The sequence below is a fragment of the Pseudophryne corroboree genome, chromosome 6 (assembly GCF_028390025.1).
Source record: "Pseudophryne corroboree isolate aPseCor3 chromosome 6, aPseCor3.hap2, whole genome shotgun sequence".
Taxonomy (NCBI): domain Eukaryota; kingdom Metazoa; phylum Chordata; class Amphibia; order Anura; family Myobatrachidae; genus Pseudophryne; species Pseudophryne corroboree.
The window spans coordinates 83,591,780-83,613,836 of NC_086449.1; the positions used below are offsets into that span (position 1 = coordinate 83,591,780).

Genomic DNA, 22,057 nt, shown 5'->3' on the forward strand with positions numbered 1-22,057 from the left:
TTAGATGTGTTCGGATTTTAATGCATTGCAAGCGCAGTACCAAAGTGATGAGTTTAAGGAGCGAGGGCATTGTTACAACAACTGGTTTAATTTATGACCCATCAATCGAGACAATGTTGTGATAAGACGTGATTCCACGGTCCGTTTCTTTTACCCGTTTCTCCTTTGTTTTTCTCCAAGGTAAAAAGACATCCACTCGGAAGAAGACTTTGATGAACTTTTTCACAGACTTTGCGAGACACTTTAGAGACTTTAAAAGACTTCGTATGGACACTTGAAATACTTTGCTTATCACCCACAGCAAAGATACACCTATCCGGACAAGACTTTGAGACTTCAACAGACACCCAAGGACAAGTACACATATTATCATATGAATGCATTTGTAACACATGTTTCTTATCTTCATCTCTACGATCTTCAGGTAGTGACACACATAGTCGACAGGTGATATAGGTACATATATTGGCACTCACATATTTTCCCCCTCCATGTATCATCAACTAATGTGCACCCCATTTGTTGGAACAAGAAGCCGAAAAGAGCTCGGTAGTGTTTGATAGCCCACTTACAGACCCTTAATACGGGATAATAAGGATTTAATGTATACTTCGCAATACCTCGAAGCTTATTTAGAACATGTACGGCACGATGATACATGCCCCTCAGACATGAATTTCATACATACATGCTTTTACTATCCCACTAGGTCATACATTTCCCACCTTCTCCTCTCCTCCCTCCACCCAATCATTTATAGGTATTTCATTGTATTATATATTTTTCTGCTTAATTGTTTATAGTGGCAGTTATTGTTGACTGCCAAAGGGTGGACTGTCAAAGTCGAAAAATATCATGATGCATATCCTTTTGTACTAACCCCTCATGCACACGCGCGCTGCTCGTGCACCTGTTCCCCCGTGCGTACACATACCCGTAAATTGCGTAGGGGACGCACCAGCGTCTCGTGCGCATAAGATGTGTATTTACGGCGGAGTTTGTGAGCGTGTAGCGTGCGACTTGATCGTAGCATATTTAACCCAAATAGTGCATTTTGTAGTTAATATCCCCCTAGACCATGTCAGCGAGTATGATTAGTTTAAACTGTTCCTGGACAGAGAGATTCCTCTTTGCATGATAGGAAGGGTCAGATAAAGGTTGAAAGGTGGTGTCTAGTATCCAGCTGTAGGATATTTTAAGGGTAACATTCTGGTGTTAGTTAGGAAAGGATCGCTCGCTCCTGCATATAGTTATGTACAGAAGTAGATTATGAACATTAACTGTATTTGCTGTAAATTACACATGCGACGGGAATCCTGAGGATACCTCCCAACAGAGCAGTTGGGGAAAGACACAGCCCACCTGTTCAAATCCACCTATGACCTTTGCTGTAATGTAGAGACACATCCCTGTGTCCAATGAACAATGAGATTACAAGTACCATTGTATTGTGAATGTATGTTGTGTATATAAAGACCACTGTTGCCTGGCCAGCCTCATGACTCTGAAGGCTTTCTACCTGAATAGCTGAGGACTGGATTCCAGGTCGCGCTTGCGAAAGATCTCCCACGTATGTATATTCTCTGTAGCCATTGTTCGTCTTATTCTCTGTTATTCTGTTAGATTTCTGTGTTAGCTTGTAGTGTATAACTTGTACTGTTTTCCCCTTTTTCTCTGAATAATCCACGGCGGTGTTAGAGCTGCTGTGGTTTTAACCAAACCCGGTGTTGTGTTTTCACTTTTCTGCAAAGGGCGCTCTTAGCGTCTTAATCGCTCGAACAGCATACACATTGTTAAGGTTTGTAGGCGTTACATCATTGCAGTATTTGATTACTAAGGTTTAGAGGATAAGCATATTCTTACTGTGTTTTATTAACAAGGTTTAAAGGTTATCAACTGTGGGTGCGCCCGCTGTGTGTATTCCGTACACTCAGCGCAGCGTGTTTACGGCAAGTGCGTACCACGTGCGGGACTTTGTATGCAAATAGCGTACAAAGTGCGTAGCACGTGCACGTGGTCTAGCGGCCATAGCGGCTCCACGGTAATGGTATATAGCTTTATGTTTGAAGATAATTGACTTTATCACCATAGGCCCCTGCATGCTGACACTGCCATAGTCGTGGTGCGTTTTATTTCTTTTATGGCTTCCACCATAAAGTTCGCAGAGTCCTGTATATGTTGCAGGAGTAATACAATCTCCCCCCAAGATAAGGAATCTAACCACTCAATTAGGTTACCTTACCATTTAGCAATGGCTTTTGTTATCCACGCACATGCTGTAGTGCAGTGGTTCTCAAACTCGGTCCTCAGGATGCCACACAGTACATGTTTTGCAGGTAACCCAGCAAGTGCACAGGTGTATTAATTACTCACTGACACATTTTAAAAGGTCCACAGGTGGAGCTAATTATTTCACTTGCGATTTTGTGAGGAGACCTGCAAAACATGCACTGTGTGGGGTCCTGAGGACCGAGTTTGAGAATCTGTGCTGTAGTGGGTCTCTGGGCCACCCCAGCAGCTTTGTACAAAGATTTGAGTGTGGTCTCAATTCTATGATCAGCCGTGTCTTTCAAGGAGGCTGCACCAGGGACAGGCAACACTATTTTCCGTGACAGCCTGGATACTGATGTGTCCACTATCGGTGGATTTTCCCATTTTTTCCTATCCTCAGGAGGAAAAGTAAAGGATGAGAGTAACCTTTTAAGGATTTGAAATTTCTTCTCAGAATTAACCCACAGTTCTTCTAACAGAGTATTCAGTTCCTTAGACACAGGAAAAGTGACTGAGGATTTCTTTTTTACATTAAAATAAGATTCCTCACACTCCTCTGTCACTTTATCAGGAATTTGTAGAACGTCTCTGATAGCCTATATTCCCTGTGACAGAGCAGCATCCCCCCTTCTGAGTCAACCTTCCATATCTGACCCTTCATCATCTGAGTCAGACTGCAGGATATGGGCCAGAGTACCTTTTTGGGGACAATTGGTAGGAGTCTGAGATGCTGTTTTGGGGACGGAGTCTCTGTTCATAAACTCATCCACAGACTGTCTTAAGTACTGCGTCTCTTTCTCATTGCGGGACAATTTAGTAGAAATATTAGAACTAGAATTCCTTTAATGGAATCCAGCCATGCTGGTTTAGCCCCGCTAGCCTGGGAAGGTGCACTACACTGAGTACACTGTAGTGAGACCCCTGGGGAAGAGGAACACTCTGCCGTACATGAAACACACTCTTTGCCTGACATATCGTAAATGTAACAGCACACACACACATACAGGAAAAGATTAAAAGCACAATTAGCCCACAAAGAGCCCTTCCAAGGAGACACAGATATATTATGGAGCCAGCACACCGCACCCTTATCGCTAATGCCAAGCTTAGCTGGGTCGCAGACTGAATACCCAGATTGGGGACTCAGTATACTAATAATCGCTCCCCCCCCCCCCCCCCCCTGCTATGACCCCTTGGTACCGCTGAGGTAATCTGGAGTCACTCCGGAGGAGCTGCGCGTCCCTTTCAGTCAGTGTCTGTGTCCACTGCAGAGGGAAAATGGCGCTGGTGAGCTGCTGGATCCGCTCATAGTGAAACCCCGCCCCCTCCATGGAGTACGGACTTCCCGCTTTTTTTATACTGGCTGAGGTAATTTAGTGCTTAAAATGGAGTCTGATCCGTGTTAAGTCATTGTTTGCCAGTGTGGGTACTGTGTACAGTGTACGGAGACTCAGTTCGCCCCCTCAGAAGCGGTGCGTCTGTACTGTGTACCGAGTCTGGAGACGCATTCCGCCCGTTTAGAAGCAGTGTGTCTCCGTACTCTCATTCCACCATAATGGACCGGCGCCCCGCTAACCGGGACGCCAGCTTAGTACTCACCACTCTTCATTCTTCTGGCCCTGTCAGGGGTGGCAGTGTGCTGCGGGAATGTACGCTCGCTGTGGTGGGGCTTGCAAATAGTTCCCTCAGGAGCTAGTGTCCTGTCAGCGGGGAACGGGACCATTAACCCTTCAAGAGGTTGGGCCCCCCCTCCCCCCCAATGATGCAGGCAGACTTAGCCAGTGCTGCCTGAAAATAATAAAATAAAGATTTGAAGAAAACTCTCTGGAGCCAGGGCCGGAGAGCAAGGGTTATAGAGCATATGCCCCTCACTTGCAGGTGTGTGGGTACTAGGGCTAATAAATACCATTACCCCACAGCACAGTAACATGTACATAGAACAATCACAAAGCACTATCTCAGTCTCACTCAAAAAGTTCAGTTTTTCAGGAATTGAGAGAGGAGGAGTTAGGATTGCAGATGGGAGGAGTTGGGACTAGAGAGGGGAGGAGTCAATATTAAACAGTAAACCGCCCCCCCTAAAAGAAAAGTCTAGATCCGTCCCTGTCTGGAGCTCCAGAGAATGCACCCGGCTCCTTGGGCACATTTTTCTAAACTGAGTCTGCAGGAGGGGCATAGAAGGGAGGAGCCAGCACGCTGAAGAAATTTTAAAGTGCCATGGCTCCAATGGACCCCATCTATACCCCCATGGTATCTCTTACCATCCCAGTATCCCCTAGGACGTAAGAGAAAAAGGTTCCCAACCCCTGGTCTAGTGGCTACATTATAGGTAAAAGCACTTCTAAAGTAAAAGTTAAATAAACTGAAAATGATTGTAGCACTTCTAAAGCAATGTACCAGGGGATTCACTGGCCCATACTACCGTACCAGCACCTAACCCAGAGCACTGACCCAGCTGTTCTTCATTCCTCTGCCAGCAAGTAACCAAGTCCGAGGTCACCCCACTTCCAGATGTGCATGATCAGTCCATCAGGAACCGTAACCGCCAGTTGGTACTGTCCAAAGGAGAGTCTAATATTCTGGCCAGTCTGCAGAAAACTCCATTTCATATTCCCACTTGCCCGGATACAGCGGTTCCAGCTATGATGCCCAGAATTGTGATCTGTCCAATAAAATATATCCTTCTATTGCTATTGGCAGTAGTATAACAATGCTGTCTATTTACGGCTACCTTAATTGAGACAAAGAAGGTAAGGAGACATTAAAAAGTAAACCCATCAACATTTACATCTAAAATCACATGCCCCCTACCCCATTGTTTGGATGCCACAACCCCCTTGCATGGGAAGAAGGTCAGGGAGAAGTGAAACATGTGCTACTAGGTCCTGTTCTTCTTCTGGTAGAATGCAATGAGTCTGTGAGTCGGTGTTGGGTGTGGATTATTAGCTCTACACTAAAAATGTCTAGTCAATAGGTCGACAGGGTCAAAAGATCGACATGGATAGGTAGACCGTAGAAAAGGTCAACAGGGTCAAAAGGTCAACACGGACATGGTCAATAAAAAATAGGTAGACAATTTTTTGTGTGTGTGTTTTGTCACTTTTCTGCCACAAACAAGCCCCATTAGTGCACAGGTTGGCTCGCTATGCTTTGGGCAAGGTGCCTCGCTGCACTAGGCACAGGTTACTTTTCCCAATCGTAATCCACATGGATGGTAAAGTATAAAAAAAGTTGACCAAAAAAAACAAAACCTTGTCATGTCAACATTTTGAACTACCTTTTCTATGTCGACCTTTTGACCCTGTCAACCTAATACATGTCGACCATTAGTGGTCGTCCTTTTTAGTGCAGATCTATAGACCAGATACAGTCGGTGGTAGTGCGGCCTACTCAGAAATCCATTCACATTAAGGCAGCTCTCTTGCTCCAAGGATGTGGCTGGTGACAATGCGTGGCGACAGGGAAGATGGACACTATCACAAGCGGGCAGAAGGCGATGGTGCATCTCACATAGAGGCTGCCGACTCGGAATACAGGTGGAGATCCACATTTATTTCCCAACAAGGAACGGCTGCAGCCATTTTAGACACAAGCCTGAATCAGGCATGAAGTGCGTAAGCGCTCGTGATAGGAAGAGACCAATGGCCACACAAGTGTAGAAATAAAAGAGGAGACTTTCATTAAATTACAGGTTTATATTGAAAACAGAGTTAAATTACAGGTGAACGTTGCCAATAAAATAGAGCTGTACAATACACAGGTCACACGGACCGTGCCAGTATACAGAGAGATCTATATACACATTGTATTAAAAGCAGCATTGCAGCTCATGGAAAATAAAATGTAACTAGTTAAAATAAGTGCTATATATATCTGTAAATATGTACATTACATACAGTTCTGTATAAACATTCAGGGTTTAGGGCTCTTGGCAAGAACTAAAAAAAAAAAACCCCAAAAAAACAAAACGTAGAACTGGTCTAGAAACAACTGTATTATCAAGGTACGGTTCACTTGTAGGCAGTGCCCATGGCGGTTAGATCTATGTAAGCAACGCCTAGGTTTACAGGAGATCCAACATGGCTAGAGGGGTGAGCATGGGCATTATAAATTGGCCATTTTCTATATACATACTATAAATGTGGTCCGGTCGGGATACCGGCGGTCAAAATGCTGATGCTGAATCCACAACACGTCTCGGAATGCCGGTGCCGGCATCCCAACAAAGTACACAACACCGGCGCCGAGATCCTGACCTATCGCTCTTCCAGACTGCCAGAGGTAAGGCGCCGGGGTGGGTTAGGGTTAGGCTGCAGGGGAGGGAAGGTTAGGTTCAGGCGCCACCACAGAAGGTTAGGGTTAGGCTGCAGGGAGAGAGGATTAGGTTCAGGCGCCACCACGGAGGGTTAGGCTGTGGGGAGAGACGGTTAGGAGGCCACAGGGGGAATGGCTTAGTGACAGGTGAAATGTCAGCACAGACAGGGTACCGGGAGGGCAGGCTGCTGGTAAATACGGAGAATATCTGTACAGAGCATCAGAATAACAAGTAGAATATTTCCGATTTGTCATTTTATACAACATTTGCCCCTTTCCACGGCTCTCGATGTTGGGAAAATCCCCCCCACCCACCACCACCACCACTTGTCCTATATATTTTAATGCCCACCTGATCCTAGCGAGTGTTTGTTACAGACTTCTGAGAATTGACTGAAAGAGCAATACATATTTGTCAAGGATATACAAAATAAAATTAAATAATATTTCAAATATATACATTCACCTATAACATTTAACAAGAATACTTCAATTTTTAAATCACAGACTTCAAAAGGAAAAATGTAGGACAGTCACAAAATTAGGAGGGTAAATATAGGGTGTGTTTTGTTTTGTTTTATGGGGTTTTGTTAAAGTGCATCTGTAATGGGGAAATATCTTGTTGTCATTTCCTATACGGTAACATCTCACTAAGCTAGCGACGTGCCAAACAGCCGTTATCCCACTCTCACTTCACCAGGGAACTTTATCATGTTAAATACTTTATAGAATAGGGTAGATATGTATGAAGCAGTGATCAGAGTGAAGAAGTGTGCCATGGTAACCAATCAGCTTTGAAGAAACATTGAGCAAGTGCATTAATAAAATGATACATAGCAGCTGATTGGTTGCTAGGGCACACTTCCCCAATCTTCTCACTGCTTCATACATCTACTCCAATGTGAGACAGTATTCAACCCTGGGGATACATGTCACCGAGTACATTAGTATAGAGAACTTATAACCACTGACTGAGGGGAGATTATCAAATTTATTAAGAGAAAAAAAAAAAAAAACCCAACCAATCAGATTCCAGCCATCACTGTTCTAGGATGTACAAGGTAAATCACAGCTACTGTAGAATCGGATTCATTGCTGTGGGCAACTCTTCTACTTTTTCTTTTTAGAAGTCTTAGTAAATCTCTCCCCAAATATCTTCATGACCCAAGGATAACAGACAAATACTGCATTGTTTTCCATTCTAAATCAGATTATAAAGCTTAAACTGTACGCTTACTTATTATTTAAGTATTTATACCGTCACTTACCTATAATGACCAGTTATTGCTATCTGGCATAGGCAGGTATACTAAAAGCCATTGAAGACTTTCAAATTGGTATTAATAAGTCGTTTGGGCCAAGAGAACGGCCTCTTTCTCCCGGAAAGTAGGACACTATAGGACATTAAACTTTCACAGTGGGAGAATTTGTGGGATTTTTTTTTTTCTTTAATTTGTATTCTATTTTACTGCCCTGGAAATTCGAGAAGTATTGTAACCTGGAAAACACAAATCAGATTTATTTGAATAATACATTTAAAAGAAATATTTTGCCTTCCAGCTGCACACGCATATGAGATTATGAGCCGTATATAATGACGACCGAGATCGCTGGAGGTGCTCAGACATTTTTTTAAAGAGGCATCGCCCCTTTTAAAAAAAATGGCCGACATCGGCCAGCACCTCCGGTGATCTCGGCTATCATTAAATCCAGCCACGCGCGTGTGGGTGGGTGTGTGTGAGATTGCCCTTTAAGATCATTTATATGTTCCAGCCCAAATTACTTCTAGTACATTTCTAGTTATTGCCGCGGCCGAATTCACCATTCCAGCAAACATACAAAAAAACAAGAGAAAAACTTGAAACCTTAATATACACAAGATCGGCGTCAATTTATGAATAGTGGAAGTCTCACTGGTAGGAAAGGCAGAGTCGCACAGTAATGACGGTATCTTACACTTCCATGGCACCTGGGATTTTATTTCATTGTACTGCAGGAACAACGCTTTACCCTCAAGGTAGAATAAAAGAAATTACCCAAAATGTTCTTTAACACTGAGCTCTTGTCTACGTTTTGTTGAACGTCCGACCCCCTTTGCTACTTTTTGCAGCTTTTCGAGAAGATGCATTCGCCTCGGAGTCTGTCCTGCGGGTTCTCATCTCTCGATTTCTCCGGGAAGAGGCCCCCGCACGGAGTTTTGCGGCATGGCTCCATGGTGATTGCCACTCCCACGCCACTGCGCCCCGACAACATATGGGTCACCTCTGTCCATACATCCTGGGCGGGGTCATAACACTCCACACTGTCCAAAAAAGTGTTCCCATCGTATCCACCTTAAGGACAGGAAAGCAATACCAATTATATAATCGGCAACCCTATCAAGTGGACAGTGAGCTTAAGACGGACATAACGAATATTAGTGAATATCATAACATTTACCAGAATTCCTATAAGCCTACAGTACTCGTATAACATCAGCATTAATGTACCAGGAACTAGGGGCAGATGTATTAAGCCTGGAGAAGCGATAATAAGTGCAAGGTGATAATGCACCAGCCAATCAGCTCCTAACTGTAAATTTACATATTGGAGCCGATTGGCTGGCGCGTTATCACCCTGCACTTATCACTGCTTTATCACTTCTCCAGGCTTAATACATCTGCGCTTACGCGCTAAACAGGGCTCATACTACTGGGGTAACTGGCCTAAACACTTCTATATGCAAACTGATCTAACAGTAAAGCAATAGTAGTGCCTGAACTATTCAAATAGTGAGTACAGCCCTAAGGTTGTCATGTTTATTGGTCAGTCTAAACATCTACCCATCATCCATCCCCTCCAGGACAGTAACCTAGTAGACAGATCCTTACTAAGGTTGTCATATTTAGTGGTCAGCCTGAACCAGCTACCCATCCTGCTGTCTTCTCTAGTGTCATTACCTAGTCTATAGATCCTTCCTATGGTCATCACGTTTACTGATCAGCCTGTACCAGCTATCATTTCCTTCTGTCTCCTCTGGGGAAGTTACCTAGTCTCAAATCCAGTCCTTGGTAAACACTCACGGTGCATGTTTCCCAGGTCTCCTCACAGAATCACAAGTGAAATAATTAGAACCACCCTTGGATCTTTTAAAATAGATCAATCAGTAATGAATACACCTGTGCTCTAGCAAGGATATGGAAAACATGTACTGCTAGCACGCCCTGAGAACTGGATTTGAGAAGCACAGATCTATAGATCCTTCCTTAGGGTGTTATGTTTATTGGCCAACCTAAACCATCTACCCAGCCTTCAGTCTCCTCCCGGGCAGTTACCTAGTACATAGATTCTTCCTTGATGGACGGTGACCCCAAGTGCACTCCGACGGTGTGCCATTGGGGCCACAAAACTCCAGTGGTCTTTCTCCACATCGTATTTCTCCACACTGTTCAGCTGGTCCCTCCCATCATAGCCGCCCATTGCGTACATGCTTGTATCAAGAGCACACGCCCCTGCAAATATGAGACAGACATATGTACACATTAATATAAGAACATGTGATACATGTATACGTATGGTTACTTGTCATTGTAGCATTCTTCAGAAGATAATTTTTTACAACGTGGAAGGAGTTCAAAGGTTACCCATGCTTCTGTTTATGTGCTCGATTACTGGACACAGGTGAGGCCCGACACATACGGTGAAGCAGATTTGGGAAACACATTGAAAGGTTTCGGAAATTATTTCAAAGGCTGTGACTGTTTACTTAGCAGTCTGGCAGCTCTGCACCCAAAGCCAACCTCAGTGTAACATTAACGCATCTGACATTTGTAAGTTCTACCAAAAAAAAAAAAAAAAAAAAAAAAGACCCTTTAAAAAAAAAAAAGGCCATGAAATAGGATTAATAACAGGTAACAGCGAGCAGAGCTGGACCCTACAGTCCTCACTTTCATCCGGAATATACTGTAACCGTGTCTGGTCCTTGATGGTAGGAGTTACATGTCCAATCCTTATGTGCCCGGTGATAATATGGGATACCTGGCCGCCAGGCAGATAAGGGCTTGTTCTGCTGGTTACATGCAGATAATGATAAATATGATGCACACATTAAGGTCTGTTAAAGTCTACTAGGCAAATATATTGTAGTACTATAGCTACAAATGAGTTCATGAATGCATCATTGTCATAATATCCCGATAAAGTCTTGTTCCCAACACCATAAAAAAGGGGCGGGGCAGGCATAACAAGGGGGTGGGCCTTATCAGGGAACCCCCTCACAACAATTAGGGAATAACAGTGGCACGTGTAATAGAAAATAAGAATTTACTCACCGGTAATTCTATTTCTCATAGTCCGTAGTGGATGCTGGGGACTCCGTAAGGACCATGGGGATTAGCGGCTCCGCAGGAGACTGGGCACAACTACAAAGAAAGCTTTTAGACTACTGGTGTGCACTGGCTCCTCCCACTAAGACCCTCCTCCAGACCTCAGTTAGGATACTGTGCCCGGAAGAGCTGACACAATTAGGAAGGATTTTGAATCCCGGGTAAGACTCATACCAGCCACACCAATCACACCGTATAACTCGTGATACAATACCCAGTTAGCAGCATGATAACAACTGAGCCTCTCAACAGATAGCTCAACAATAACCCTTTAATTAAGCAATAACTATATACAAGTATTGCAGACAATCCGCACTTGGGATGGGCGCCCAGCATCCACTACGGACTATGAGAAATAAAATTACCGGTGAGTAAATTCTTATTTTCTCTAACGTCCTAAGTGGATGCTGGGGACTCCGTAAGGACCATGGGGATTATACCAAAGCTCCCAAACGGGTGGGAGAGTGCGGATGACTCTGCAGCACCGAATGAGAGAACTCAAGGTCCTCCTCAGCCAGGGTATCAAATTTGTAGAATTTAGCAAACGTGTTTGCCCCTGACCCAGTAGCAGCTCGGCAAAGTTGAAGAGCCGAGACCCCTCGGGCAGCCGCCCAAGAAGAGCCCACTTTCCTTGTGGAATGGGCTTTTACCGATTTAGGATGCGGCAGTCCAGCCGCAGAATGTGCAAGCTGAATCGTACTACAGATCCAGCGAGCAATAGTCTGCTTAGAAGCAGGTGCACCCAACTTGTTGGGCGCATACAGGATAAAAAGCGAGTCAGTCTTCCTGACTCCAGCTGTCCTGGAAACATAAATTTTTAGGGCCCTGACTACATCCAACAACTTGGAAGCCTCCAAGTCATTCGTAGCCGCAGGCACCACGATAGGTTGGTTCAGATGAAAAGCTGATACCACTTTGGGGAGAAACTGGGGACGAGTCCTCAATTCTGCCCTATCCATATGGAAAATCAGATAAGGGCTTTTACATGACAAAGCCGCCAATTCTGAAACCCGCCTGGCCGAAGCCAAGGCCAACAACATGACCACTTTCCACGTGAGATATTTTAAATCCACGGTTTTCAGTGGCTCAAACCACTAAAAAATATTTTCGCCATATGTGGTGATAATGGTTCGCGGTTACTTCTTTCCTAGCTTTTATCAGCGTAGGAATGACTTCCTCCGGAATGCCCTTTTCCTTCAGGATCCGGTGTTCAACCGCCATGCCGTCAAACGCAGCCGCGGTAAGTCTTGGAACAGACAGGGGCCCTGCTGCAGCAGGTCCTGTCTGAGCGGTAGAGGCCATGGGTCCTCTGACATCATTTCTTGAAGTTCCGGATACCACGCTCTTCTTGGCCAATCCGGAACAATGAGTATAGTTCTTACTCCTCTTCTCCTTATTATCCTCAGTACCTTTGGTATGAGAGGAAGAGGAGGGAACACATAAACCGATCGGTACACCCACGGTGTTACCAGAGCGTCCACAGCTATCGCCTGCGGGTCTCTTGACCTGGCGCAATATTTTTCTAGCTTTTTGTTTAGGCGGGACGCCATCATGTCCACCTGTGGTTTTTCCCACTGGTTTACAATCATTTGAAAGACTTCTGGATGAAGTCCCCACTCTCACGGGTGGAGGTCGTGCCTGCTGAGGAAGTCTGCTTCCCAGTTGTCCACTCCCGGAATGAACACTGCTGACCGTGCTAACACGTGATTTTCCGCCCATCGGAGAATCCTTGTGGCTTCTGCCATCGCCGTCCTGCTTCTCGTGCCGCCCTGTCGATTTACATGGGCGACTGCCGTGATGTTGTCTGACTGGATCAGTACCGGCTGGTTTTGAAGCAGGGGTTTTGCCTGACTTAGGGCATTGTAAATGGCCCTTAGTTCCAGAATATTTATGTGCAGGGAAGTCTCCTGACTTGACCATAGTCCTTGGAAGTTTCTTCCCTATGTGACTGCTCCCCAGCCTCGAAGGCTGGCATCCGTGGTCACCAGGACCCAGTCCTGTATGCCGAATCTGCGGCCCTCTTGAAGATGAGCACTCTGCAGCCACCACAGCAGAGACACCCTTGTCCTTGGAGACAGGGTTATCAGACGATGCATCTGAAGATGCGATCCGGACCACTTGTCCAACAGGTCCCACTGAAAGGTTCTTGCATGAAACCTGCCGAATGGAATCGCTTCGTAGGAAGCTACCATTTTTACCAGGATCCGCGTGCAGTGATGCACCGACACTTGTTTTGGTTTTAGGAGGCCTCTGACTAGAGATGACAGCTCCTTGGCCTTCTCCTCCGGGAGAAACACTTTTCTCTGTTCGGTGTCCAGAACCATCCCTAGGAACAGCAGGCGTGTCATAGGGACCAGCTGTGACTTTGGAATGTTTAGAATCCAGCCGTGCTGTTGTAGCACTTCCCGAGATAGTGCTACCCCTACCAACAACTGCTCTCTGGACCTCGCCTTTATCAGGAGATCGTCCAAGGACGGGATAATTAAGACTCCCTTCCTTCGAAGGAGTATCATCATTTGAGGATGGTAAATGGGGACATGTAGGTAAGCATCCTTGATGTCCAGCGATACCATGTAATCTCCCTCGTCCAGGCTCGCAATAAAGGCCCTGAGCGATTCCATCTTGAACTTGAATTTTTTGATATAGGTGTTCAAGGATTTCAAATTTAAAATGGGTCTCACCGAACCGTCCGGTTTCGGTACCACAAACATTGTGGAATAGTAACCCCTTCCTTGTTGAGGTAGGGGCACCTTTACTATCACTTGTTGTGAATACAGCTTTTGAATTGCCTGTAACACTGCCTCCCTGCCTGAGGGAGTGGTTGGCAAGGCAGATTTGAGGAAACGGCGGGGGGGGAGACGTCTCGAATTCCAGTTTGTACCCCTGAGATACTATTTGAAGGATCCAGGGATCCACCCGTGAGCGAGCCCACTGCTTGCTGAAATGCTTGAGACGGGCCCCCACCGTACCTGGCTCTGCCTGTGGAGCCCCAGCGTCATGCTGTGGACTTAGAGGAAGCGGGGGAGGACTTTTGCTCCTGGGAACTGGCTGTATGCTGCAGCTTTTTCCCTCTACCTCTGCCTCTGGGCAGAAAGGACGCGCCTTTAACCCGCTTGCCCCTATTGGGCCGAAAGGACTGTACCTGATAATACGGTGCTTTCTTTGGTTGTGAGGGAACATGGGGCAAAAATGTATACTTCCCAGCTGTTGCTGTGGAAACGAGGTCCGAGAGACCATTCCCGAACAATTCCTCACCCTTATAAGGCAGAACTTCCATGTGTCGTTTGGAATCTGCATCACCTGTACACTGCCGAGTCCATAACCCTCTCCTGGCAGAAATGGACATTGCACTAATTTTGGATGCCAGCCGGCAAATATCCCTCTGTGCATCCCTCATGTATAAAAGTGCGTCTTTTATATGCTCTACGTTCAGCAAAATAGTGTCCCTGTCTAGGGTATCTATATTTTCTGACAGGGAATCTGACCACGCAGCAGCAGCGCTGCACATCCAGGCTGAAGCTATAGCCGGTCTCAGTATCACACCTGTGTGTGTATATATAGATTTCAGGATAGCCTCCTGCTTTCTATCAGCAGATTCCTTCAGGGCGGCCGTATCCGGAGACGGTAGTGCCACCTTCTTCGACAAGCGTGTGAGCGCTTTATCCACCCTAGGGGATGTTTCCCAGCGTGACCTATCCTCTGGCGGGAAAGGGTACGCCATTAGTAACCTCTTAGAAATTACCATCTTTTTATCAGGGGAAGCCCACGCTTCTTCACACACTTCATTTAACTCTTCAGATGGAGGAAAAGCTACTGGTAGTTTTTTCTCTCCAAACATTATACCCTTTTTTGTGGTACCGAGGGTAACATCAGAAATGTGCAACACATTTTTCATTGCCTCAATCATGTAACGTGTGGCCCTACTGGAAGTTACATTAGTCTCTTCGTCGTCGACACAGGAGTCAGTATCCGTGTCGACATCTGTGTCAACCATCTGAGGTAGCGGGCGTTTTAGAGCCCCTGATGGTTTTTGAGACGCCTGGGCAGGCACAGGCTGAGAAGCCGGCTGTCCCACATTAGGTATGTCGTCAAACCTTTTATGTAAGGAGTCGACACTATCACGTAATTCCTTCCACAGCACCATCCACTCAGGTGTCGACCCCGCAGGGGGTGACATCACATTTACAGGCATCTGCTCCGCCTCCACATAAGCCTCCTCATCAAACATGTCGACACAGCCGTACCAACACACCGCAAACACACAGGGAATGCTCTGACAGAGGACAGGACCCTACAAAGCCCTTTGGGGAGACAGAGAGAGAGAGTATGCCAGCATACACCAGAGCGCTATATAACACTGGGATCCCACTATCAATGAGTGTTTTCCCTATAGCTGCTTTTTTATATATATTACATATATATGTATCTATACTGCGCCTAAATTTAGTGCCCCCCCTCTCTTTTTTACCCTTCTGTAGTTTTCTCAGACTGCAGGGGAGAGCCAGGGAGCTTCCTTCCAGCGGAACTGTGAGGGAAAAATGGCGCCAGTGTGCTGAGGGAGAAGCCCCGCCCCCTTTTCGGCTGACTTTCTCCTGCTTTTTCTGTGATACTGGCAGGGGTAATTTTACATCTATATAGCCTCTGGGACTATATATGATGTATATTTTGCCAGCCAAGGTGTTATCTATTGCCCTCAGGGCGCCCCCCCCCCCAGCGCCCTGCACCCATCAGTGACCGAAGTATGAGGTGTACATGAGGAGCAATGGCGCACAGCTGCAGTGCTGTGCGCTACCTTGGTGAAGACTGAAGTCTTCTGCCGCCGATTTTCCGGACCTTCTTCGTGCTTCTGGCTCTGTAAGGGGGACGGCGGCGCGGCTCCGGGAACGAACACCAAGGTCGGGTCCTGCGGTCGATCCCTCTGGAGCTAATGGTGTCCAGTAGCCTAAGAAGCCCAAACTACCACCTGTTAGGTAGGTTCGCTTCTTCTCCCCTTAGTCCCTCGCTGCAGTGAGTCTGTTGCCGGCAGATCTCACTGAAAATAAAAAACCTAAATATACTTTCTTTCTAGGTGCTCAGGAGAGCCCCTAGTGTGCATCCAGCTCAGCCGGGCACAAGAATCTAACTGAGGTCTGGAGGAGGGTCTTAGTGGGAGGAGCCAGTGCACACCAGTAGTCTAAAGCTTTCTTTGTAGTTGTGCCCAGTCTCCTGCGGAGCCGCTAATCCCCATGGTCCTTACGGAGTCCCCAGCATCCACTTAGGACGTTAGAGAAAATAAACTCCAATAGCGGAACATGCCCAAATCTGCCGCAGAACCAGGCCCTCTCTAGGGAACGTTAATAGAGACAGAATATGCCATTTGTTAGCAATGTGGCTGGGCCAGGCCTATTGATCTTGGCATTTTTTTCTGTGGAGACATTTTTAAAATCGTGGCTCAATCTTCACTGATCATCGTAATGCAGGGACTACTTACAAGTTGGACTTTAGGCTACGGGGACCTCCATCAGAAGCTTTGGTCATGGGGGCTAATTCAGACTGGATCGCAGCAGCAGTCGCAGACTGAATACTTCTGTGGAGTGTGCATGCGCAGCGGCCGCACTGCGCGTGCGCACCCCGAGAGCCCAGTGAGATACTAAAAGCATCTCAGGGCTGCGATCGCCTCTGCTTGATAGTCAGAGGCAGTCGCGGGGCGGGAGGGGGCGTGCCAACAGCGCAGTCATGGTTCGGACAACGAAGGCGTGTCCAGACCGTTGGGGGTAGGCCGTGTGACGTCACACCCAGCCGCTGCGGCAGGTAGCGGCCTGCCTGAACAAAGGAGCTGCGCTGTTAATGAGCTACTTGCCAGGTACAAAAGCATCGCCACCGTGCTATGCTTTTGTACCTGTTTGTGTATGGGTGGGGTGGCGGGATGTGGGGGGGGGGGGGACTGACATGCACAGTGGATTAGCCCTGTACTGGGCGTCTCCCCGCAAGCTACAGTCTATTTTGCGTCCTGCACGCGGTAACCTCACAGACACACCAATAATTATGGAGAAAGGTCAGATACACATAAAAATCCACTCCGCTATAAACCTGTACACTCACCTGCGCCACTGCGCACGACGTTCATAGCGGCGATGTCCTTCCACTCATCCGTCTCCGGGTAATAACACTCCGCAGAGCTCAGTCTGTTTGTCCCGTCAAAGCCACCGACAGCGTAGAGAAGCCTGTTCAGCACTGCCACGCCCACTCCAATCCTCCGCGTCTTCATTGGTGCTACAAGCTGCCACTCATCTCTCTCAGGGTCATACCTGTGGGACAGAAATTATGCATGAGGGTTATACGTCTGTGACTGGCATGGGCATGCAACGGCAGCTTTGGGTCCGGCTCAAGGTCGACCACAATCCTGTGAGGCATCAATATTGGCCTACTGTATGCAGCTAAGAACACGAGGGGCAAAGTCTGGTATATTATCCATATTGGGAGGCCATATTACCGTGACTGGAGAGTAAATACTGTATTTGGCACTTTTATGAATACATATGCTGAGAATGGGAGCTTCCTGTGTAACACGATGTACACTGCATGGACACTGAATATAAAGCAGAGCGGAAGGATCAGAAACTACAGGAGGAAGCAAACGACGATGTGAGAGTATCTTGCACTTCGTTTACACAAGAGCGGTTTAGAGTGACAACTTGGCACTGAAAGCACAGCTACAGGAACTGCGGGTTAATGGGACTGGTGGCACTGGACCAACTATATGCAGAACATGGGTTTGGAGAGGGCAGGTCCGGCCTCAATCGCTTTATATAGACATGCAAATGACAGGAGGGCGGGTTATGCAAATAGATCACAGTGCGAAGAACACAGAGCCTGCCTGACCTTACCCGTGCCATGGCGATGTGACTGGCACAGACAACACTGTATATATGCTGAATAGATTGGGGGGCTTTTGAAATGATCACTAAAAATGGGAATATAGGCAAAATCATTTCTAGCTATTAGCATTACATATCTTCATAGGACTTCAGGGCTGAGGGCAAATTCTACAGAGCTGACACTGATGACCACAAAGTGGCAGCACTGGGACAACTGGTCATGTGATGAGACAACCATGGAAACACAGCTTGAAGCCTTCCACCCGGCATGGAAAAGATGCAGTTTGGTGAATGAGGGCAATGACGCAGTCCTGATAAGGACTATGATCCACAGGAGGCCACTGGGTTACACCTCAGGTATTACCCCCAACATTAGGGACAGTGCTGCCTCTACGGGCGTCCCCAACCGCCACACAACGCACAATGTCCTACTGGCACCCATTCACGGCATGCTTAAACTGGGGTACACTGCAAGGCCACGCCCTGTTGCTTACAACACCCTCCTTCCCCGTGAGGCATGGCCACACCCCTTTTCCGTGCTCAGGCAAAGGGGATGCCAGGGGTCTAACTAAGCACCAGTCTCTCCCTGATCTCAGATATTTAACATAAGCGAGTGGACTTTAGACAATCATTACCTCTATGTCTGTCTGTTATGTCCCAGTTTTGTTCTATTACCATTGTTCTAATTGTAAAGCGCAACGGAATATGCCGAGCTATATAAGAAACTGCTAATAAATAAAATTAAATATACCATACACTATAAACAACACTAAAAGGTCAAAATACTTATTTAAGTAAAAAAAAGGTCATGAAAAGCACCCACCTCTCCACGCTGTTGTGATGCAGGCACCCGTGAGATCCACCCACTGCATAAATCTGTCCATCTATGACGCCGGCACCCACCCGATTCCTGGGCACGCTCATAGAAGCGCAAGGTGACCACTGGTTGTTCATGGGATTGTAGCAGTCCATGGCATCAGAGTCCTCATTGCAGTCGGGGGCATTATTGCGGCCTCCCACTGCATAAAAGAGACCCCCCTGAACGCATCCTGCGAGCCCACTGCGCGGCAACTCCAAGGGAGCCAAGCTAAGCCACTCCCCCTCCATCGGGTTGTACGCCTCCAGGAAGTTGAGCGAGTGTCGAAAGTAGCCACCAGCCACGTAGATGAACTGAGGAACATTGGGGATCCTGTCTTGTTGAAGCCTGGTGGGCTTGTGAAGGGTGAGGTCCTGGAAGATCTGGGACAAGTAGTCCTGACAACGGGTGTCCCCGCGCAGGATCTCACAGCGCTGAAGCTGCAGCTGAAGGAAGTTGGGGGTCAGGGAATGGCAGCGCACGGCACGCAGGAGCGCCTGGATGAAGGGCCGCCGGTTCTCGCAGTCATACTTGACCCAGTTTATACAAGCATGGAAGACCTCAGACTCGCAGCGTACGTTCAGGTCATCCCGACTGATGAGATTGACCAGCTGGCAACGGGACAGGTTGAAAAACTCCTCCTGCTTGGACACCTGAGTGACGGACAAAAAGTACAGTGAGAGCGCACAGTAACAGCCATACAATAAAAGCAGCAGTCACCCGACTGTACAGCGTGCCGGTGAATACACCACGTAACTGCTCGGGTTGTAAAACACAACTAAAAGGTCAGATAGCTAAAACACAATCTGCTAATAACACAGTCAGGAGATAAAAGTGATGACTGTTAGGGGTCTATTTACTAAGCCTTGGGAAGAGATAAAGGGGCAGATGTATTAACCTGGAGAAGGCATAAGGAAGTGATAAACCACTGATATGTGCAAGGTGATAAAGGCACCAGCCAATCAGCTCCAAAATGTAAATTAACAGTTAGGATGTGATTGGCTGGTGCCTTTATCACCTTGCACATATCACTGGTTTATAACTTCCTTATTCCTTCTCCAGGTTAATACATCTGCCCCAATGTACCAACCAATCAGCTCCCGTTAAGTTTCAAACACAGCTTGTAACATGGCAGTTAGGAGCTGATTGGCTGGCACTTTATCTCTCTCCAAATCTCAGTTAATAAATCCCTTAGTTCTTCATATGAGAAAATAAACTTAAACCTGTAAGAGGCATATACTTCAATGCAGGACTGTGTCTCGGCCGTCAGACTTTGCTGCAGTGTATAGTAACAGGACCTACAGTAAATCATATACATACTGTATTGTAGCTGCAAACCACCAAGTGTAACTTTATATATAGATCCGGGTAGTTAGTGACAATCATGGATTACAGAGAGATGGCCAGGTACTTCAGCCATGGTGACAGCGCCCTACTAGATCCTCACCACTGTTCCCCATTCAGGAGTGAGAGCTCTTAGGTCTGATCGCACTGATAGGGTAGGCTGTAATCCCGCTGTTTCCCCAGACAACCACAAAGGAAAGATCAAGGGGTAAAATTCCAAGTTGATCGCAGCAGGAATTTTGTTAGCAATTGGGCAAATTATGTGCACTGCAGGGGGGGGGGGGGGGCAGATATAACATGTGTAGAAAGAGTTAGATTTGGGTGGGTTATTTTGTTTCTGTGCATGGTAGATACTGGCTGCTTTATTTTTACACTGCAAATTAGATTGCAGATTGAACACACCCCACCCAAATCTAACTCTCTCTGCACATGTTATATCTGCCTCCCCTGCAGTGCACATGGTTTTGCCCAATAGCTAAAAAAAATCCTGCTGCGAACAACTTGGAATTACCCCCAATGTACAATATAAACCATCTTTGACTCCCTACTCCCTTCTACGGCACCAAATCCCTCAGTTTTCTGCCACCCTGATACTTATGTCGGTGTCGTCTGCAGATGCAGCTATATTACTATACCCAGTACTTGTCCTATATTGTCTTGTACTGTTAAGGGGCTACACACGGTGCGATATATCTACCTATATGGACTATATAGTCCTCATCGGTAGAAAATACAGTGCATATCGCACCGCGGGAAAACACCTTACGATGCCGATTGCTGATCCTGCAGGACCGCGCATCGCAAGGAAAAAGTGTGTGCAGGCAGGGCCAATATTGACTATATCGGAGGTTCACGCCTCCGGCCACAATATAGTCATTATCAGCCGTTAACCGGCATCACACCCTGTGCAGGCGGCGTTTTGCCAATTTTTTTATGTACTCTGTAATTGGGCGCTGCGGATTCCTTGTGGCGCCATATAATGATAATAAGGCTTCATACCTATCAGACTCCGTTTGTCCGCAGTCAGTAATAAAGAGGACCAGATATATGGCATGATGGGACATATGTAGTGAATAGGTCAAGGATCACTGGTAGAATATTTTCGGTTTTGTTTTTTTTAACCATGTACCGCCTCTGCAGTTCACAGCACATACCTGTGTGCGCCCACACGCCCACCCACACACACACTATCGCTGCTGCTTAATGAAAGCAGCAGCAATAGCTCTTCTATAGTAATGCAGCAGGACGCGTCATGCCGACACTCAGCAGCCGTAGTGCGTCCAATGACGCAGGGCCTATACAGCACATGCTTAGTACTGGTCCAGAGCATGCGCAAAGCCCCGAACATCAGTACTCTGCACATCTGTCGAGAATGAATCGGGCCCAGTGAGCATACAGGAACATAAAAAACTCACATCTGTGGATGAATACATTAATACCAGTCTATATGACACATTAGGGCCGCTGAATCTGAACGGGAGGCTAGATAAACCACCGCCCGCAGCACGTAGTGTGGAAACCACCCTGCCAATTCTGAATCTATTTTATTTCCTAGTTACGTCAATGCCTGCAGCGAGACCTCGTTAGTCACACCACTGATAAAGAGTGTTTACGGCTGCTGAGAATACAGCCAGGCGGCATGACAGTGCACGGCAGTAGCAAAGTCTGTCAGTCTTGTTTTTCCTGGTATAATCTTTACATAAGCGACCAGGCGAGAGTGCACATTCCAGGCCAGGAGAAGGCAATGACTCAGCAAGGCACAAGGACGCGTGATTCATGCTGTAAACAGCACGGTCTGTGCGCTCAGTCACATACACAGTGGAGATTTACTAACACGTCTAAAAGACAAAAAGTAGGGCTGGTCCCCAAAACAGCCAATCAGATTTTTGCTATCATTTATTTTGTATTATAGAGCAGCAAGATCTAGATTCTGATTGGGTGCTACGGGCGACACCTCCTCTGGTTTCTTTCAACCTTAAAAACAATGTCCCTGTGTAGGAGACCTGTAATTAATAGGCACAATTATGCGTTCCTTATAGACAATTCTACAG

General features: G+C 46.7%; 1 protein-coding gene across 1 annotated transcript in view; it reads right to left on the minus strand.

The window, feature by feature from the left end:
- Positions 1 to 5,946: 5,946 nt before the first annotated feature.
- Positions 5,947 to 22,057, minus strand: part of KEAP1 (kelch like ECH associated protein 1) — a 28,993-nt gene continuing 12,882 nt past the window's right edge. The window contains exons 3-6 of the mRNA XM_063931384.1: positions 18,630 to 19,315; positions 17,031 to 17,236; positions 9,900 to 10,076; positions 5,947 to 8,918 (exon numbers count right to left, since the gene is read on the minus strand). Coding sequence (XP_063787454.1) covers positions 8,683 to 8,918; positions 9,900 to 10,076; positions 17,031 to 17,236; positions 18,630 to 19,315 — 1,305 coding nt within the window. The 3' untranslated portion in view covers positions 5,947 to 8,682. The remainder of the gene's footprint in view (positions 8,919 to 9,899; positions 10,077 to 17,030; positions 17,237 to 18,629; positions 19,316 to 22,057) is intronic.